The sequence below is a fragment of the Psammomys obesus genome, unplaced genomic scaffold (assembly GCF_907164565.1).
Source record: "Psammomys obesus unplaced genomic scaffold, mPsaObe1.curated_primary_1811, whole genome shotgun sequence".
NCBI lineage: Eukaryota > Metazoa > Chordata > Mammalia > Rodentia > Muridae > Psammomys > Psammomys obesus.
Window position 1 is genome coordinate 22689461 of NW_026596069.1, and position 21387 is coordinate 22710847.

Below are 21387 nucleotides of genomic sequence, written 5' to 3' on the forward strand. Positions count from 1 at the left end.
AGTGTGTCTCTAACACTTGCCCTTCCACAACCTGTATTATTATTCCTTTGTTTCATGAGCATTCACTACTCTACACATGTAATGTGAGCTTGTCATGATAGGTACCAGGGATGGGGAAATGAGCAGGCTTTCCTGAGTGTTCAAAATATACTGTGAGAGGCATGTGTGTGTGTTCATGTTTAAGGCTATACTTAGAATTTGTAACTAAATCACATATACATATATAAAGGATATTGGTGGGGAAAAGAGTATATAGAGATGTATACACTTGGGAGTGGGCATACGCAGAAATGAGACTCTATGGGAATAAAAGCATCTATAGGTATTTTGAGGGAGCAGTATTTAAGAACGTGTGGGAGTGAGGATGAGGCCTGGGGTACACAGTGATGTGGAGAACATAACTCTGCCGGTGAGGTGTGTGGACCTCATTCTCATTCTAAAACATTGGAACACGACAGAGAAGGTTGTCGGTGATTTGTTAAGTGAGCAGTCTTGTATTTTCCCCGAGGATCTTTCTAGCCAGCAGTGGGATCTCAGCCCCAAATCACCCTGTCCACCCACCCCACTTGCAGATTTTGGGAAAGGGGGGGGGGCACAGGCAATGGGTACACGGGGCAGGGAGAAACCTACCTCTCACACTGTGCTCCTGTGTATCCAGGTTTGCAGGCACACCTCACATTTCCTCCTTCCACAGCACAGCCAGTGGCAAAACTTACAGGAAGACAGGAAAAAATGCCTCAGTGACAGCATAACCCCACAGTCTCACTGTTCTCTATCACAAAGATCAGCCTCATGAAGTGAAAACTGAAACCCTAAGCGAGGAAAACTTTGAGTAAAGAAAGGTGTGGGGGGAGTTCATGCTGCCTCTGGGGACTAGGCAGAGTGCAGGGTGAAAGGCTTCAGCCTGACACTGGGTGAACGGGGTGAACACAGGCAGGCATTTTCTTTCTGGCTGGGGTAAATGCATTCCTTCCCTTGAGACAGTAACTCAGTAACTCAGTCTGGAAGAGATGATTACAACACAGTAACTCAGTAACTCAGTCTGGAAGAGATGATTACAACACAGTTTCCCCAGGAATAACAAGGAAGGGATACAAGTCCAGGCAGGAAAGAGAAGAGCAAGTCCTGATTCTCTTCAAATATCGTTTCTTCGTTTGTGCCAGATTCGCCTACTCCTGGCAGCCAGGCCAGGCCTTGGGAGCCCAGAGAGCAGTATGGTTTCACCATCCCCTCAGTATTCCTGTAGAACCCCTACTGGTGGCCTAACATAGTTTCCTAATCAAATCCTGAAATTTCAATCCCTTTCCTTCCAGCTCTAAACTGATATATTTGAGAAATCTTTTTTTTTCTCCTAAACAAAGAAGCCACTAAAAAGCCATGTGGGCTTGGATAGTGTCTGCATTGGCACACACCAGAGGAGACTGGCTAGTAGAAATTGGGAAGCTCCCTTGTTGGGATGGATGGATGTAGAACTTTCCTCAGGGACCGCACGAAGCTTCTCCGCGATGCTTCTGTTGATGGCAGAATAGGGATAAAACAATTGCAATGACAAACCTAAAGCTCTATGTGCATTCCGGCTCCACTGCAGCCAGTGCCGGCTCTGGTGATAGCTGCTGCAGGCTTTAATCAAAACAGAAAAGCTCCTGAGCACGCTGATGGAAATCTGGCTGTTTTCCTCTTCTGCCAGCCTCTGTCTGTGCAAGTCTGGTCAGGTGTGGAGTGCAAGATCGCTGCACAAATAACGCTGCAGGACAGGGCAGGCTGAACGAGAGTCAGCCACCCAGATAGGAAAGCAAGGCAGACGCTCCAGACACGGGCATCTCCAGAGAAGCAGCACTCAGGCGCATGAAGGGAGATGTGGCCGGTTCTTCCGACAACTGGCTAGCATCAGTCTGCTTTGCACTCTGCTCTGCCCCTATTTCTGAGCATGTTGCATAGGTAGTTTCTTGATTTTTAAGCCCGTTTCTGCTTTCCTTGGTTAGCTGTCGTGTCACCCCTTCCTCGGCATGGTGATCATGTCTCAATGGAAAAGGATTTAACAATGTGGCGGGCCCAAAGAGAGCGCAGGAAGAAGTGGTGACTGCTCTATCTGCCAGGCATTCACTCCAGGCCTGAATGACAGCCTCCATCAAACCACTTAGGGCTCAGAGCGTCCCCAAGCCTTCCATCACACCGAGGGGTAAATCCAGAAACCTGACTGTGGTCTTCAAGCCCAAGTATCACAGAATGTGGGTCCTGGCTAGACCTTCAGCCTCATCTCCAGCCCTCTTGGCACTGAGAGAAAACCTGAGAGAAAAATCTTGCTTCATGAGCTTTTGTTTACTTAAAAATTTACTAGTGTGGAGTCCATGTGGCTGAGTGGGGCTGTCAGACTCCCTCAAGGTCAGCTGCCGGAGATACTCCTGACTCGTGGGTCTCAGTGATGATTCAGGTGACTTTTCACAGCTTGAAAGCTGCTTCTGTTGGCACCACGGATCCTTCAAGCGTCCAGAGGGTGACGCTGTTGGCAGCAAGGGATGGAAAACCCATCCTTCAGATCAGGCCAACGCCGTTACTTCCTGGGCATGCGCCCTGTGAAGTTCAGTCCTGTACATGTCGGCCTCTGGTACATTTCCCCTCATCTCATTTCACCTTGCTGCATGGCGTAAGTAGCCCTTCTTTCTTATTCTGTAAATGGTCTCGAACCCTGTACTCATGGCTGGGCCCATGTCCTCTTTCTGTGCCCGACTGCCTCATGAGTAAACCCTTTCTTTCTCTTTTACAGAACTCCTCACTTCAGTGACCAGCAGATCGCGCATCCCATAAAGAGGCCCAGGCGGGCCACTTTCTTAGTGTACTTCAGCTCTTCCTGCTTGTCTGGGAACATGCCTGTTTAACCCGCCACCTCCCAGCCCCTCTCAGTTCTGTAGAGCTGCCAAACTACAAACCGTGATTTGTGAGCCTCTATTGTACCTGTTGGCATCGGGCAGGGCAGACCCTCCAAGGCTTTCCCTTCTGGGACCAAGATGCTGCATGGCTTTCTCGACTCATCATTGACGTCTCTGCTTACCAACTCTATGGCTTCTTGGCCACTCTCGCTAACATAGCCACCTGCTGTCAATCACACAGCCCCATGTCTACCTGATATTTGACTCCATTTGTGCATTTACTTGCTGAGATGTGACGATCCTGTCTTTCCCTGACTCATTCCAGGTAAAGCCCCATTCCACATTCCACATTCCACCATCTTTACTATAGATCAGTTTCCCTAACAGAAAGCCAAGATGAGGCCTGGACCCCGTAATGGAGGCCCAGCATATCTGTTAACTCACAGAGTGAACGGCAACATTAAAAAAAAAAAAAGAAAAAAAAGAAAAAGACAACAGGAAACAATCTTAAAAGACTGTTTCTGTTTGATGATTGCTTTTTTTTTTTCCTTCTTGTACTTGTGTCTGCTCGTTTAAGGAGAAAAATAGATGGCTCAGCCATTAAAGGCTAGGCTCACAGGCAAAAAAGACCAAAAGAGAAAAACAGCCTTAGTGAAATATTAGTCACACGCCACACAATTTACCCACAAATAGTGTAATTGCAGTGGGCTTAGCGCAGCCGCGGATTTGTACAACCACCACTATGGTCGGTTTTAGATCTCAGTCATCAGTTCACAGCGCCTTGGCCAGTACTTTTCTCTAGCCAGCCATCTCCCCGTCCACTCTCAGTTCTGTGCAACGGCCGCACTACAAACTGTAATTGGTGGGCCGCTAATGTACCTGTTGGTATGAGGGCAGGGGCAGACGCTACAGGATCCGTGGACGGCGTTTCCATAGTGACCCTCCTGGCAGCGCTCACAGTGCTCCCCAGCTGTGTTGTGCTGGCAGTTCTGGCGGCAGACGAACAGGACAATGAGTTAGCTGTCTACTGCACTGATCACGCTTAAGGTCGTACAGTTTATACATCCTTTTCAGTGCGTTGGTTAAACCCAGAGCTTCAAGTGTGCTCAGTGAGCTTGGCCCAACTGAACGTCAATTCTAGCCCCCAATCTCACCCAATTATAATTCAAGTCCTCTGGCTGCACAATAATACTGGTTCTGTTAACCATATATACATACATATATACATATATGTATACATACATATGTATGTATGTATATATATGTAGATATATACATATGTGTATATATGGTTAACAGAATATCCATATTCTGTTATATATATGTTAACATATATCTATCTATACATACACACATATTGATATGTGTATATATGTATATAGATATATAATATATGTACATATGTGTACACACACACATATGTTCCTATTTAGTTGCGGCTGGAAGCACACAAGAGTCCTGGGACATTGGAAGGGTAGCTCAGTCTGGGAAAAGTACTTGCCTTGCATGCATAAGAACATGAGTGTGAACGCCAGAAGCATGTTTAAAAGCTGGTTATGGTGGTACCTGCTTGTAATCCCAGGACTGGGGAGATGGGGACAGGAAGATCCCCGGGGCTTACTAACTAATCTATGTGGCAAGATTCAGGCCAGTGAGAGACCCTGTCTAAAAACAAGCAAACAAAAAAGTGGATGGTGCTTAAGAAGCACACTAGCATTTTCCTCCAGCTACACATGCACACACACACACACACACACACACACACACACACACACACACATGTACACCCACGGTGCAGGGTCTTTTCATTAGCTCTAGTAGAGAAAGCCCACCTAGGTTCTTATGTCATAATATCACTTCAGAGCTGTGGTGTCTTGGGCTGGTTCCCTCATTTATCTGCTTTATTTTTTCCTATATCAATTTTATTGGCAATGACTTTAAGAGCATTTTAGAAAGCAAAAGGTAGGCTAGATGTGGTGGTGCATGTCTTTAGCCAAGCACTTGGGAGGCGGAGGCAACCAGATCTCTGAGAGTTCAAGGCCATCCAATGCTGCGTAGCAAGTTCCAGGCCAGCCAGGGATCCGTAACGAGACCCTGTCTCAAATCAAGCAAGCAAGGAAGCAAAAAAACTAAAACTGCACTGAGCCATTGAGAAGTGTGGCTTCTTTCTCCTCTTCCTTTTAGAAAGGGTCTTCTCTGGGAGGAACCCCATTTTATGTTATAATTATTTCACTGCAATACACTGACAAGCAAGAAATGTTAAAAAGGTGTCAAAACACGGAATTTGTTAAAATAATAGAAAGTTACATGGTATTGGAAGACTCTTATAATTCAAGTTTCAGAGACCTAAGGAACTGAGTATAAGCACTGTATTTGTGTAATTCCAATTATGTTCATATCCAAGTCAATGCCCAGAGGAAGGCACTCCACAGTGAAGACCGGTGGTGATTCAGCCTCTCCACCAGCAGCCTGACGGAAGACAGAACAGACTGCTTTCCTGGGGGGCGGGGGTTAATCTGCTATAACCTTTCTTGGCTTCACCCTTGCAACAAAGCTTCAAACACACACATATGAGACAGATGGGGGGAGGCAGAAAAAGAAAAAGAAAAAGAAAAAGAAAAAGAAAAAGAAAAAGAAAGAAAGATGACCTGGAATAAGATTGAGCTCTGAAAGCTCCTTATAAGTTTCTGCCTCTGTATGCCACCATGGTGCTTGAACAAGGAAAGATAATGGACGTGAAGACTTAAATAAATCCTGAGACAAAGCCAGGAAAAGAAAAACAGGAGGATGGGGCTTGTCTGCAATGGAAACGATGCCTAATTAAACAAATGCTTCCTTTATGGATTTTTAAGGAACTAACGTTTACACAAAGCATGCTTAGGTGGTGTGGTGGTTTGAATGAGAATGCCCCATAGGTTCATATGTTTGAATGACTGGTCCCCAGTTGGTGGAACTGTTTGGGAAGGATGGAGAGGTATGGGCTTATTGGGAGAGGCGTGTCACTGCGGGTAAATTTTGGGGTTTCAATAGCCCATGCCATATTCAGTTAGCTCTCTCTGCCTCATGGTTTGTTGCCTCTGTATGTGGATGGGTAGGGTGGATGTGGGTATGTACACATGTGTAAAGCAGGTTCTCAAGACAAAGGGTTGTAGTTAGTGGTTCTGGGCTCAGCAGGGATCTTGGGACCTGCCATACAGCAAATTCTCAGGACTCCAAATGAGCAGTCTGACACAGTAGCATATAGAGGTGAGCAAAGACAGGAGCACAGAAACAGCAAATGGAGGGAAGGCCTTGTTTGATTGAAAAATGAAGCATAGACAATCTAGAGAAAATTCTTTTTGTTCTCTGGTAGCTTGTAGAAGGTAGACTTGCCATCCAGCAACAGTTCTCTGCTAAGATAAACATTCACTCTTGATGAAAGCATCGCCCATGTCACACACACGTCAAACAGAGACTTTTGCTCCGGGATGCTTATGAGATAGAAAACAATCATCGGTTCCTTTTAGTCTTTTTGAACATATAAGGTTAGACTCCAACAAAATCTGCCATCGGGCGGCCCTTTCAGCACATTCCTGTTCTGGCCTGCCCCAACTTGCTGTGGAAGCAGATCCCTCAGCCACACTGAGCAGGCTCAGTACAGTCCAGGGACTCCACAGATGCTAGCCAAGTTACACAGAGCAAGTCATGGCAGCAGAGTGAATTCCCAAAGGTCCTTGCCTTAAGTGGAGCGGCTCTGCCTATCAAACAGGGAGAACCCAGAGGGAAAGAAAGAATGAAGTACTGTTAAAAAAATAAAGAAATCTTTAAAGCCCCTTTGGAGATGAAAATTACTTAACAAACTAATTTGAAAATTTTTCTCACTGTATACCCTTCTTAACCTGGAACTCACTGGTGAGCCTTGAACTCACAGAGATCTGTCTGCCTCTGCTTCCTGAGTGCTAGAATTAAAGGCATGTGCTACCATGCCTGGCAATGATTATATTGGAGAGAATTTGATACATTATTCCAAAGTAAGACTGTTTTCTAGCATATAAACTATAAGCATCAAAACTGCCCTTAGAAAGGCAGCTGGAAGGCCTGAGGCTTCTGTGAAGGATAGCTCTTTCTCTTCCTTGGTACGAACCCCGCGCCCACATTTCCCACAACCCACGTTATCTGGGCAACCTTGGGCGTTTGTGTTTGACTGACTAGGCATGAGTCACCGCCATTCTCAGCATCCCCTTCTCCCTCATTTGTCTTTCTTTTTATCATCTTTCTTTTCCTTCCCTCGTGAATGCCCTACCCCTCTCCCTTCCCAGTTGTGTGTTGTTGTTGTTGTTGTTGTTCTAGGCAAGGTCTCATAGGTCTCAGGATGACCTCTGACCTCATACTTGCTAGGTAGCCAAGATGACCTTGAACTTACTTCTGTGGGGTCTGAATGAGAAGAGTCCCCAGAGACCCCCATATTTGAATGCTTCATCATCAGGGAGAGGCAGTGCTGGAGAAGGATTAGGAGGCATGGCTTTGTTGCTGGAGGAAGTGTGCCACTGGGGGTGGGCTTTGAGGTTCAAAAGGCCCCGTGTGGCTTTCTGCCTGCCTGTGGATCAGGATGTAGAACTCTCAGCTACTGCTCCAGCCCCAGGCTCCATGCTGCCATGCTCCCCACCAGGATGATGATGGAGTAAGCCTCTGAAACCGCTAGCCAGTCCCAGTTAAATGCTTTCTCTTAGAAGAGTCACCATGGTCACGGTGTCTCCTCACAGTCACAGACTAGTGACTAGGACAACTTCTGACATTCCTGCCTCCACCAGCCGAGTCCCAGCCTCAGCAGCCTTCTTGGGTTACTGCTCATCCGACAGCCTCACGTGTCCTTTCTGAAACCCATGTCCCCCCAATAAAACTGAGGCCCAAAGTGACAGCTCAGACTTACTATATCCAGGCAAGAGTTAAGCCTCACAGTCCAGCTATTACTATCATTTAATGAGGCAGACATAATAGGAGGTAAGGTATCTCATGACTGCTCAGACTGTTGCTCTCTTCTGAGGGTGCAAGTTACAATGGAGGCAAATGTGAAGCGGAAAGTACCTAATTCAGCCAGATGGTTCAGAAGCCCCTCCATGGCCACAGCAGTCTCTACTTAGGGATTGGAACATTCCTCTCAGGGAAAAGAGGAGTAGCAGATCGCCTGCCGACAGCAGTAAACCACCAATTTACTCACAATGCACATCCCCGAGCCATCCTGGCAGCGATTTGAGTGTCCATTGCAATTGCAGGGAACACACCTTCCGGCAGGCAAGCTTTTGTCCCAATAGTATCCAGGGCGACAACCCTATTTTTCAAAGAAAAATGTTTAATCAATACAAAGAAAAGAGAAGAATTACTTTCCAAAGCCTGCCATGATTCTGACTGGGAAGAAGCCGGGGTTTAAAAACCTTCCTTCTCTAGGAGCTGTGTGGATTTCTCATACCAACCACCAGCAACTTGGCTGCTTCCTGGTCAAGTTGTGCTATGTCTTTGTGATGGTGGGAATGGAAACTAACAGAGAAAAGAGACATGGGACCCTGTCCACACACCCATCCATTGTCTGGAAGGGGATGAACAGGTTGGAGGATGAGAGTAACGAGGATTAGGACTCCAGGCCCTGCTGGAGTAGACAGCCAAGCCAAACAACTCGAGTTCAAGATCCTCCTGATAGCTCACCCCTCCTCAAGTGTGGGTTCAGGGGGATGGGGGGTGGAGTGGGCATAAAGAGTCATTAGGGGAGCCTACTCAACAATGGTATAGTTACTGGAATCACCTCAGCGACATCCACTAACCAGTGGCCACCAGGGAGCCTGTGGAGACGGGAGATGTTGAGTTCTCACGTACAAGGCTGCTCATATGAATTTGGCTCATTGTGATTACAGAGACCCGGCCTGACCAGGTTTGGTCTTCAATGTTTCACTAATCAGTTCTATCTCTAGTCTACTGTCTCCTTCCACTGTGATAACATGGGCTACTCATTCTCATCTGAATAAAAAGAGTCAATATTTTTTCATGAGTTTATATCTTGTTTAATAGATTCTATTAAGATCACTTAAATAGGCCTTTAATCCCAATACTTGGAAGATAGAGGTAGGAGGATCTCTGAGTTCCAGGCCAGCCAGAGCTGCAGAGTAAAAACCCTATCTCAAAAAACAAAACAAAAAAAAAGTTCCAACAGATAGATAAAAAACAGTGCTTTGATTCTTATAGCACTCACTAAGATCATTTAGAGTTCTTCCTACCTTCAAGAAGGATTATAGGTAGATGAGGCCTTTATTTTGGCAAAGCTAATCGGTGCATAGATTAAAACTGGACATTTCCCCATTTGTTGCTCTGACCTCCCAGATTCCTATCTTTAAAGTACTGGGAAAAATTAATATCTCAACCTAACTTATTGTCCTCAACACCATGTATGTCCATAAGACTCAGAAATAAGAGTCCAGAGAAACCTTGAATAAATAGGCCAGTCTTATCACCAATGTCCACAGAGGTACCTGTATATGGAAAATGGAGGAAGAGCGGGAGTCGTGTCAGCCAGGAACTCCTTCCCAAATGACCAGTGACTACAGATCATACAAGCAACAGAACACAGTGTGTAACACAGAAGGCCTTTAATTAATTGATCAGTGACCATGTTTAGACAAAGGGATATATTGTAAAACATTTTTCTTTATGGGCTCTGTAGGAACAGGCTTGTCTAAAGAAGAATTAAAGAATGAAAGGAATGTTCTTTGCTGATAGCGCAGATGTGAGACACATCTGAATAAAATCCAGCCAGGGATGGTGTGATCATGTCTGCAACAGGCCATCTGCGGTAGTAACTGCGGTAAACATCATATATCACGTCACTTGCTCAAAATAATTACATTTGGTAAAGGACAAGTTATTCAAATGAACAAACCAGTCTCGTGAGGTGAAGGCACCATGCTTGGACAAAAGCCTTAATTAAACCTTCTTTGGGAAAGAGCAGTTTATCATGATCAAAACAAAATCATCCACCTTAAGATACTTTTAATTACAAGCAGGAAAAATGTGCTGCCTGAGTTCTAGGTCATGTGACTCAGAATGCCTGCCAGTGACTCAGTTGTGAACATTTCGTGGCTCCAAGAACAAGCAAAGACATCTTACAGAAGTGTTCAAATTCTGCTGAAGGCTTGCTCCAGGTGACAAGGAATGTGTCCTAATAGGGTTACGTCAACAAAGAGACTTTGTAAGCAGTTAAGTTTTACAAAGTCATTCTTTAAGGAGAAAATTTCCAGTAACACTTTCTATTAGAGAGGCTAAAATCATGCGCCATCCACTTTCCAGCTCTATTTCATAAGCCACAGGCTCTGTTTCTCTGTACATATACATGTAGCAGCCAGGGCGTGTGAGGGGCGAGCAGAATCCATGACTGTTTCAGGCCTGGCAAATCGCAGCATGTCTGCGAGGCAATATACAAACTTGATAGCTTTTTTTAGCTTTGGCTCTTACTGTTTCTCATGTTTTACCTTGTGGGTAAATTTTCTTCCAAGTGAAACTTGCAAGCCTATAGGCATAGAGTCCTGTCACAGGCTTGAGCTAGTCCCTGAAGGGCACAGAGCTTCATGGTATACAACATTCCGTGAGCGTTCAAGCTCTTAACTGTTTAGGCATTCCAAGGTGGGCCGAAGTTTATGGGGCTGTGGTTAATAGCTCAGGAGAGCGATCTGCTAAGCACTGCAATAAACCCTGCCACTCACAGCAACCAGGAGGCCACCTGCCCCTCCCCCAGCCATCCACCTACTCCTTAATAACCCTAACTCAAACTGTCAGCAACCTGCCCACATTTTCCCACCCCAAACCGAAGTTAATAGGGGCATTACCTGGCTGGGTCTAAGCTCCATATAACTCGCTTGCAGATGATTTTGACCTGGATGCTGAAGAAAGGCTACCCTTTGCTGCTCTGAGCCATACCCCAGGCACTGGCCCAGGGCTGCCCCAAAGATCCACAGCCATCCTGTCCTCCAGGCTGACCACCTCACTGCCGGGGGCATCCTGTTCCCTGGGTGGCCTGCGCTGCTGCCTGCAAACCTCTGCCTTCTTCCTCTTATACCTGCCCTTCCTGCTCAGTGCCCGGGCCTGCCTGACTCAGGGAAGGAAGGCTGTCTGCGGCAGGGAGCCCCACCTTTAAACTTCACACATGAGTCAGCCTACACCGGGAGAGAGAGAGCATTACAGAGCGCAGCGCTCTGTAATTCCCCAGAGGTGGGGCAGATGGGGGAGGGGCAGACATCACCTTCTACCCTCCTGGCCCTGCAGACAGCGCCAGACATGAGACCAGCTGTAAATCACAGGCTGAGTCAACGCCAGAGCCCACACCCTGGCCTTGAGGGTGCCAATCCGCCTTCTCCTCTTTGCCTTGGGCTATCTATTTTATATTTTCAAATCAGTTAGAAAAGAAGTGGAAGGCATAACCTATGATTTTAATCATGTGAGGATAATTTTGAACAACTCAGACCTGCTAAGAGGTGGAAAATGGGAGTGAGATTTTCCGTGCCTGCGCTGGGGTCGCAGGGTGGCAGCAAGGAGGCTAGAGCAGTACAGACACAAACGCTGAGCCTTCCTACCTATGATTTCCACATCTGTGGAGCCCCCGTGGTCTCCTTTGAATGGCAAGACCCTGCGATGTCATTGTGTATTTTGAATTCCTGAAGATAGTCTTAGGGAGGATACTAGATGTGGTCCAGCACACTTGCTTGATGGGTAGAGAGAGCCCCAACCATAAGGCAATGCTGGACAGCGGCCAGGAAGTGCCAGGCACAGATGGGGAATACCGGGGCCGGGAGAATCTCCTACCTGACATGAGTCACCTGTGTAGTCAGGGGGACAGGCACACATCTCCACCAGCTGAGCCCGGGGTCCGCTGCCTGTGTCAGAGGCCTCCTCCAGCCCTACCTCACCCAGGGTGAGCCGCTGTGTCTCAGTGAAGTGGAGGCCCCGGATGTGCAGCCCTTCCAGCCGGGACAGCACGGTCATCAGCTCCTCTCGGGACACCGGGGCGCTGCTGCCTGCGTGCCTGAAGCTCCCCTGCACGGGCGAATGGAAAGGTTTCCTTAGGCCAGGTATCTTCCAGAGAGAAAGGCCCTGGGACGGGTCAGACCGAACCCAGGGGGCATCTATAAGGGAAAAGGAGCCATAGGAAGTCAAATAGGCGTTCTTCCTGGAACACAGTCACACCGGGCTACTCCAGGGAAGGGGATGTCCTTCCGATGCCACACCTTTGTGAACATACTTTAATCAGGAAGATATAAAGTCAGTGATGAAGATGCAGGAAGAAAGAGGAGCTAAAATCAGGTAACGCTAGCTAAATGCGCATAATTAGGACAGCAAGCACACACAATTGTCTTATTGACCTGCTGCTTTGTTTGTTCACTTGCTTGCTTGTTTGTTTGGGGGATGTTTTGTTTTTCTTTTTGAGATGGAGTCTGGCTAAGTAGCCGAGGCTGGCCTGGAGCTTACTATGTAGTAAGCTTCTTTTTACCTTAGCCTCCAAGTGCAGAAATTACCGGTGGGAGACACTCATCATGACCCTTCGTATCATTTTTATTTGTAATAGATAGGTGTAATTTTATTATTCTTAAAAAAAAGTCACATGGCATGAAGTGAACTATCGTATCTGTTCTAATTGTAGGTTCCTGTAGTGCAGGGGTCTGAGCTATGAGCACAGCAGTGTGCAAGTCTGAAAAGCACTCGTGGTTGGAGGCAGAAACTCTGCACAGACCCTCTCCACCCCCGGAAGAGCACACCCTAGGAGCCTCGCATCAGCTGGGCTCACCCCCTGGAAGGCTTTCATGACTAACAACCTCTTACCAAGAAGTCACTTAGCAATGGGTTTTCTGCTCAGAGCTCAGATCACTGCACTAAATGCTTTGCACATAATTCTTTGTTGTACTGTATTTCTTTTGCTTTGTAATTTTTTCTACTTTGTGTGTATGTGTGTGTGAGAACACGTGTGTTAGAGCACGTGTGGAAGTCAGGGGACAGCTGGCAGGAGCTGGTGTTCTTCCATCATGTGGATTCCTGGTATTGAACTTGGGTCCTCAGGCTTGCTGCAGATGCCTTTAGCTGCTGAGTCGTTCTTTTCAGTCCTCCTTCAGGAGTTGGAGTAGCTCACCCACCATGTGTTGGCCACAGACACTCCTGACACCTAGGGCCCCTTGAGTGTGACGAGTTGTTGCTTTGGCAGGTCTCTGCCTTTGTCTTTCTGCGCATGGATCACAGCATGTTTGTGCGGACCCCTCCCCTATCTCAGTGAGAGCTTCAGGGCTTGACACTGAGTCAGTGACTCTCAGCGGGTTTGGGAAGTGGATGCTTCCTCAGATATTCTCTTCCTGGAGTCTGGTGCACTTGGGCTTCTTCAAGTCCACATGTGCCTCCAGAAAAGGACATAAACAAACCCAGGTGAGGTCAAACACTCTAGATTATGTGCTGGGTTGTGCACTTTGCTCAAAACAAACTGTAGTAGCCGACTTAAAGAAGTGTGTCCTGGTTCTGGAAGCTCCAGGTCCCACATCGAGGTGCTGGCTGTACAGCCGCGTCAGGAGGCTCTCTTCCTGATTTGTAGATGACCATTTTCATTGCGTCTGCACACGGTGGAAAGAAAGCGACCTCTCCGATGTGTCTTTCATATGCTGGTTGGTTTTAAGTATCTATGTGTGTGTGTGTGTGTGTGTGTGTGTGTGTGTGTGTGTGTGTGTGTGTGTGTGACGGGTCTCCATGAGCCTGTGCATGCATGAAGATGTTTGTGGAGAGCAGAAAAACCTAAGGAACATGAACCCTCTGCTTGCTCTACCCATGAGACATGACTCAGTGGGTAAAAGATGGCGACAGGAGGATCCTGCGAGCTTGCTGACCAGCCTACCCGGCGAGTTTCAAGCCAATGAGAAAGCTTTTCTTAGACAAGAGGGAAACAGCACCTAAGGAACTCTAGCTGAGGTTTTACTCTGCCCAATCCCACATGAGGGAAAATATTTGTAAAGACAATATAAAAACCACATAAGTATCAAACACTTAGCAGTATATTATACTCTAGATTATGTGGGGGGGGGGGGGTTGCCCTGTGTTTGTGCATGTGTGTGCGTGTGTGCATGCGTGTGTGCGTGCATTTGTCATGGTGTGTATATGTAGATAATTGGTTCTTTCTAGGAAATTGGTTCTCTCCTTCTTCCATGTAAGCCCCCATGATCAAACTCATGTTGTCAGGTATGACATCAGGCATCTTTATCCACTCAGCTACCTCACTGGTCCCCTGTCTTGCTTTGATTTTTAAACCCTACCCCCTCTGTGTGTATATATGCATGTATGTGTGTATATATATGTATGCGTGTGTGTGTGTTTCTATACAAATGCACTCTGTATCCTTAAATCCGTGAAAATCCTGGCTAAAAGAAACAAAGCACAGCACAGCAGGGTCATCAAAGCCCTCTTCCGAGTCTCTTCTCTTACCTCAAGCACTTGCACCTTCCCGTGATGCAGCCTGTCTGGCCTCGGGTCACTGGGCTCCGTATGGACGATGGACATGTGCTGACCCTGTTTAAAGGGACGCCGGAATGCATCAGTGCCTTACCTGGGAGGCCTGCGATTCCGATTGACGCTACAACAGAGTCCCATGTGTGTCCACAGCGTACATAACAACTAGCCCGGAACAGCTCAGCACTGACTGGGTTAGTGACAGGGGAACAGTTAGAAACGGGGGAACAGTAGCCAATGTGGTACATTTCTACAAATATGAAAATGACCTTGACGAAAAGTGATTTTAAAATATGGGGACAAAATAAGAGCTGGAGAGATAGCGGAGTAGTGGGTAGAAGCACTGGCTCCTCTTCCCAAGGACCTTAGTTCAGCTCCTAGTGTCCCCATGGAGGCTCACAACCATCTACAATTTTAGTCCCAGGGCCTCTGATGCTCTCTCCTTCGCATGCATACAGCTCAAATAAGTAAATAAAATGTTTCAGAGATGGAGGAAAGTATTCACTCTAGTCATTCTGTGTAGCAAATGTAAAAAGCACATTTCATAGCTGCCAGTAGGACCAAGCTTTGCCGGTGGGTTGCTGCAGGAGGCAGGGATGGAGGAAGGGTTAACGGAGCCTGGTTTTGAAGCTGGTGTGCTCAGCACACTGAAGAAGGAGACAGGGGCCCAGGACTACAGCCCCGCTCCTGTGGCGCTCCTGTGGCATCTGGCCTTCACCCAGCCTCTGCCCCACCCCATCCAGTGGCTGCTGGGGGCTTTCACAGGACTGCATGGGCTTGTCACACGCCACAGCGCAGCTGCTCTGTGCCGGTTCCAAACCCCGAGGCAGTCCATTGGTGAGGGAAGAACATTATCCAGGATCACAGATCACTTCAAGCCCTAATCTAAGGAACATGCCCCAAAGGCTCTTAATTACAGTGGTTTCAAATAAAGCAATAAAGACAAAAAACTTTTGAGCCTAAACAATTTTCACATCTAAAGGTAAAATTAAGGGGAAGTTTTGATCATTACCTCCCTAGCGCATTCGAAGAATGAGCACAGTTAACTCCTCTGCAGTAAAAATTACATACAGTAGTAGCTGCCGCTACGAAATGGGCTATAGAATGTGAAGCTGAAACACTGCCCTTCTGGGATGGTGCTCTCGTCACGTAACTATTTTTTTTTTTTTTTTTTTTTTTTTTACTTATGGAACTCTAAAGTCTTTGTTGCTTAGTTTCATAATGCTGTGCTAAAGCCCCCTTGAGTGTTTACAATTCAATAATTTCTTTACTGGTCAAAGCAAAATATGGCCCGGTAGGCAGTGCTTGACCGCAAAGATCTTCCAAGCCGGTGAGGAGGCACATGAGGCTTGCCGCCCCCCATTGACAGCGCACAGTGCAGGGAAGCCTCCCAAAAAACTGGAGTTGCCAGCACCCCCGCCATAGCACCTAATGCAGAATGGAGGAGCGGATGGAGCTCTAGAGCACTTGCAAAGCAAATGTGAGCCCCTGGGCGTCATCTCCAGCAGCCCCTCTCCTTCCAAATTAAACAGAAGTAGAGTCAGCTTCGGGGTAGGGCTCCCTAACCCATAATCCAGGGATTTCTGTTTTGTATGATTTTGAAGAATGTGCTCAAAATCATTTTGAGACTAAATTGATTTTTTTTCTTTACTGCTTTATTCTAAACCACTGTAATTAAGAGCCTTTGGGGCATTGTATTGCAGCTTCAAAGGTGAAATACAGCTAAATACATTGGGAGGGGAAAGAGGAAACCTTTGGGTAGACGTGCCATGTGCTCTAGAATCACTCTAACATTCTGCACAGCCCCAGTTACGGTCACTGCTCCCTGCTGTGTCGGGCCATGCCTTAATACCTACAGTGAGCTGCACATCTGGCTGCTTTTCCAGAAGAACCATGTCCGCAGGCAAGCCAAAGGACTTGGCTTGGTAGGTGAGGAAGCCGCCATACGAGGAAACCTGAAATTGAACCAACAGTATCAACAGCACTGGAAATGGGCAGGCTGATGTTAATCAGGATGTTGGGGGGTGAGGGATGGGAGGAGGTGCTTTCTGGGGGTGGGACTAAGAATGAGGCTTTCCTCTCCTGCTTTATGTCATTTTTACATTGCTAAAAACCATTAACACAAACATGTTTTTATAAAGAAGAATGTAGGGGCTGGAGAGATGGCCCAGTGATTGGGAACACTGGCTGCTCTTTCAGAGTCCCAGCACCCACACGGCAGCTCACAACTGTCTGTAACCCCAGCTCCAGGGGATCTAGCACGCTCACACAGACATGCATGCAGTCAAACACTGATACACATAAAAATAAATACTTTAAAAAAATATTAAGAAAGTGCTTTTATTTAAAAGAAAAAAAATAACAACCATACTTGAACAAATAAGATTTTTCCCCTCATATGATGACTAAATAAAAAGTTTGCTTAATCCAAAAAAATTCTTTAAAAAATCTATTATTTAACTGGAAGAAATAAATATATCAGTTGCAAAATAAATCTCTTAAAAATAAAATTTCCAAAAAAGAAAAAAAAAAATCCCTTGAACGCAGATGATGGCTCTTTCCTATGTTGTTATGAATTTTTTTGGAGACAGAAGCCACGGCCAGCTGCTTCCTGGGAGGTGTGGATGGGTCAGCACAGTGTGACCTTGGTGGCACACTGTCCACGGCCTCGCCTCTGCTCCTGCTCTCTCCCAGCTTTACAGCCAGCTGGGAATGAGGGGGCGGTGAGAGGGTGCGGATGGCAACATCACCTCACCGAGAGCAGAACGCTGCTCCGAGTGAGAGCAGGAGGGCCGCTCCGGGATCCCAGGCCATCGAAGCTTCTCCAGTGCTGTGTTCTCAGGGTCTGGGCCCATTTCCAGGGAGCACCCTAGGCTACTCCAGCTGGTTTTAAGCACTGTCCTTTTAAACTATGTGCATGAATTCTGATAGTCCTCCCCGGAAGCTGGAGTGGCTCTATTAGGAACGTCCCCCAGGCTCCAGTATTCACACATGGCCCTCTGTTGTGGTGCGGATTAGGGGGCTATGGAACTTCCTGGAGGTGCAGGCGTGCAGAAGATGTGTGCTAGGCACGGGCTTGGAGAGTTCATACCTTTGACCCACCTCCAGCTCACTCACTCTGCATCCTCTGTGTGGTAGGAGATGCTGGGACACAGCTTCCTGCTCTACCCACCCGCTGGCATGCCTCTCCCATTATCATGGGTGTTCCCTCTGGAACACTAAGCCAAAACAAGCTCTTTCTTCTAGGCGTTGCTTTTATCACAACAGGAAAATCACTAACACGTAAGTGAAGCTTTATTGCCCTCTCCTTGAGTGTGAGCTCAGATCGGCAACTCATTTCTAATGGGTTAGGAAGCAGGATCAAGCAGAAATGAGATCTCAACATTTCCAAGGTTGGGTGGTAAGATTATGGCTTCTGTCTTAAGTTCTTTCACTAATTCTCTGTCTCATTCATCTTCCTCAGTTAGCTTTGCAGAAGCTAGCCACCAGGTCACAAGGCTCCTTGAGTAGTCTTGGGTGGTCGCATGTGATGAGGATCTGAAGCTTCTAGCCAGAAATAGCAAGGGACAGAAGGCCACTAGCAACCAGGGTGGTATCCTTAGAAAGTGGACCTTCTAGTTCCAAGGTAACTAGCCCTGGATAATATCTTATTAATAACCCAAGAGGGAAATCAGGGCCATTGACTCCCCAGTACAAGAAATTATACAACATAATTACCTATCACCTTAGGCTGTTGCACAGTAACAAATAATTAACCCATGGGCCAACCATTGAGAGAAGGAAAGAGTTAGGAGATGATGGAGAAGCAATGGTCCCCACATGAAAATGTCAAAGCTCATAGCTCTTCATCCAGAATTAGAGATCTGGAGTCCGCACTGAGTTAATGGCCGCTGAGTTGACTTACGGACCCTGAGTTAATTCCCCAGTGACTAATGATTTAATCAGTTTTGCCTACATAAAGGGACCTCCATAATCGCCCTGATATTTAACCATGCACAGCATGAAATGATGACACCCCATGAGCTAGGCCCTGGGGAACCCACCCTTTCTCACATGTTCTATCACAACTACCTTGAAGCCTATACTTCCACCCAGGGCCTGAACTTCTGGACTCAGATCATGGCCACGCTCTGCTATAATCACATATACAGCATATAAGGTCCTGGGGGAGAGCCACTGAACAGGCCTGATTCAGCTGTGCGAGTCAAGCTGCCACGGGCCCTGCGCTTCTTCTGATAATCGTGTGAGTCACTTTTCAGCTTTTATTCTCCTGACAAGGAGCCTGTCTGCTTTAAAACAAAGAATTCTCAGCGGAGTATTTGAAAGCACCTGGCCCATTTGCAAGAGACATTATTTAAGTGGATTTATATTTCCCCGGAGGAGAATTCGTTGGCAGGAAGCACAAATGGAGAAAATCGTGGAGGTCTTCCTTTTCTGGGGACTCGGGTATGTGGGACACACACCCATGACTTGCTTCCGCAAGTCATCTCCTGCCACAGAGATGGGAGGCACCTTCATTATTGCCTAGCCTCATTTCCAAACATTAATTACCCGAGCTTCCAGATGCTTCCTCCCAGACCTCTGGGAAATGATAATTGGGCAGCAAGGCCACAGAGGGCTCAGAAGAATCCAGACCATCGTTACCTTGTCGCCGAGGTAGGATGGAGGAGCCACCCAGGACGCACTGCGGATGGCCGACGGCAGCTCCTGCAGATCAGCCACCATGCTGTTGCTTCCTGGGTTGAAGGACACAGGGACTTCAGCTCCATCTGCTGTCTCCAGACGCCACCCCATCATGTCTACAAACTAGAGCACAGTAATTGCAGCTTTTAGAGCCACTGACACTCAGTGGTCACCTCAGCTTCAAAGCTTTCCTTTACGTGACTTCATTTCAGTGCTAGAGATGAAACTCATTTAGTGTGTGGCCTTTAGCACTGGGCCATACCTCGGCCCCGTTCATCTCACTGTGAGTGTGCCCACTGGGATTCCCATGACAGGAAATGTGACAGGAGTGTGCTCCCGTTTGACCCATCATGACCAGAGGGCACGTGCCCATGTGTATGTGGGCTTTATCTTTGTACTTTAGCACATACCTTAGTTCTTGACATGGAGTGGCTAATTACTGTTTGTTCACATAATCAAAAGATAAGTGTAGGAATAATATCTTGGCTACAGGCACCTTTAAAAGGTGAGTCCCAGGGCCGGAGAGATGGCTCGGTGGTCAAGAGCATTGATTGCTGCTCTTGCGGAGGACCTGGAACCCACATTGGGTGGCTCACAACAACCTGTAACTCCAGTGCCAGGGTATTGGCAGGCCCTTCTGCCCTCTGAGGGTACCTGCACCGATGTGCAACACACACATACATGCAGGCCCTACACAAGTAAGTAAATCTTTAAAAGACGAGGTCCACACAAAGAAGGATACAGGAGGGACTGAGGGGCCCTCCCTGCCGTGATGAACTATTTCTTATGGGCAGATGTGTGAAAGGGGGAAGTACACTTCAGCTGTGTAACCACCATGACACCATCAGGCTCCAATGGAGAATTACGATTCAATGAACACACACAGATGACCCCAGTCAGCTAACTAGGCCACAAAACCAAACCAAGGGTCATTGATCTGGAAAAGGGCCAGGGAGGAAGGAGAAGGGGTTGGCAGGGATGGGGTTGAGGCAAAAGGGGGAGGGGAAGGAAAAATCAGAATTCATTCTATCATATATGAGACTGTCAAAGAATTAACTCAGTTTTTTTTTTAACATTTAGTACAATATTACAAAGGAAATTTTAATAAGTAGTGTGTTGTGGAATACAGTAGCCAAATAAAATAGTTCTCATGTCACCAAGGAAGCCAGCAGCTTCATTTAGAGGGAAAAACATCCACTGGACAAGGACTAGCTTAGGACAATGCTTTCTGGTTCCGTGAGGGGTGAGCAGCGGAGACTACAGAGCAGATTTACAAACTAAGTTTTCTTCCACTTACCAGCCTGCCTTCCATTCGGGAAGCAGCAAAATGTGTCAGACAATAGCACACAAAACCAGTATGCATGCTGCTACTGGATCACGACTTTTAATAAAAGTCTTATTTATGAAGTTAATTTTGAAAGCTAACGGAAATGACCAAAGAGATGGCTCTGCTGGTGAAGCACTTGTCTCACAAGTGTGAGAACCTGAGTTTGAGCTCCAAGAATCCACATAAAAAAAAAAAAAACAACAAACCTAGGTGGGGTGGCATGTACCCACAGTCCCAGTGCCAGGGAAGTGAAGACAGGAGGATACTAGCCAGTCTAGCCTGGGCAAACCCCAGCTTAGCGAGGGGCTATCTCAGAATCTGAGAGGGGATTATAGAGGAAGACAGTTGACACTGACCTCTGACTTCAACATGCCTGTGCATATACTCATTCATGAACACACACACACACACACACACACACACACACACACACACACAATATAAAAAATAGGCAAATTTAAAATGTGCTAAAACTTTTGAGAAAGAAATTAAAGCAGGAAGAATATAAAAAGAGACTGAGGAGCGTGCTGTCTCTATCCTAAAGACATTCTGTGGGGCTGAGGAGCAGCACAGAGGCCAAAGCTCTTGCCACACAGGCACAAGGACCAGGCTTTGACTCCCCAGAACCCATGAGTGCTGCTTGGGCAGGGCAGCTCACCTCAGAGGCAGGGGCGTGATAGGCTCGGAGCAAGCCGGCTGGTAGGAGGAACAGTTTTAGCGAGAACCCACGTCAATATGGATAGTGGAGCACCATAAAGACTCCAGCCTCAACACCTGGCCCGCACATGCATACAAGCTCCTCCACACAGGCATATGGACCCAGACATGTGCAAACACACACTCTGCATGTGTGTGAGGTGCCAATTATTCGGCCTCCCATTTAGCCTTATGATGGGAACTGGGGACCAGGAAGACCAGCAGGTGTGGAGAGGGCTAGACCCTTCACCCATCCCTAACCTTCCCACAGGTCAGTTACCAGTTAATTATCAACAGATAATGATATAATCAGTCATACCT

The 21387-nt window shown here is 47.0% G+C and overlaps 1 protein-coding gene across 2 annotated transcripts in view; it reads right to left on the reverse strand.

Moving 5' to 3' along the window:
- The window catches only part of Lama3 (laminin subunit alpha 3), a 207385-nt gene that overhangs the window by 55556 nt on the left and 130442 nt on the right, over positions 1-21387 (reverse strand). The window contains exons 35-41 of one of the 2 annotated variants that reach the window (XM_055625584.1): positions 19005-19166; positions 16217-16315; positions 14337-14420; positions 11688-11918; positions 8065-8175; positions 3747-3856; positions 631-711 (exon numbers count right to left, since the gene is read on the reverse strand). In XM_055625584.1, the coding sequence (XP_055481559.1) occupies positions 631-711; positions 3747-3856; positions 8065-8175; positions 11688-11918; positions 14337-14420; positions 16217-16315; positions 19005-19166 (878 nt within the window). Of the gene's footprint in view, positions 1-630; positions 712-3746; positions 3857-8064; positions 8176-10714; positions 10886-11687; positions 11919-14336; positions 14421-16216; positions 16316-19004; positions 19167-21387 lie in introns of those variants that run through there. The other variant, XM_055625583.1, reaches the window with a different exon arrangement.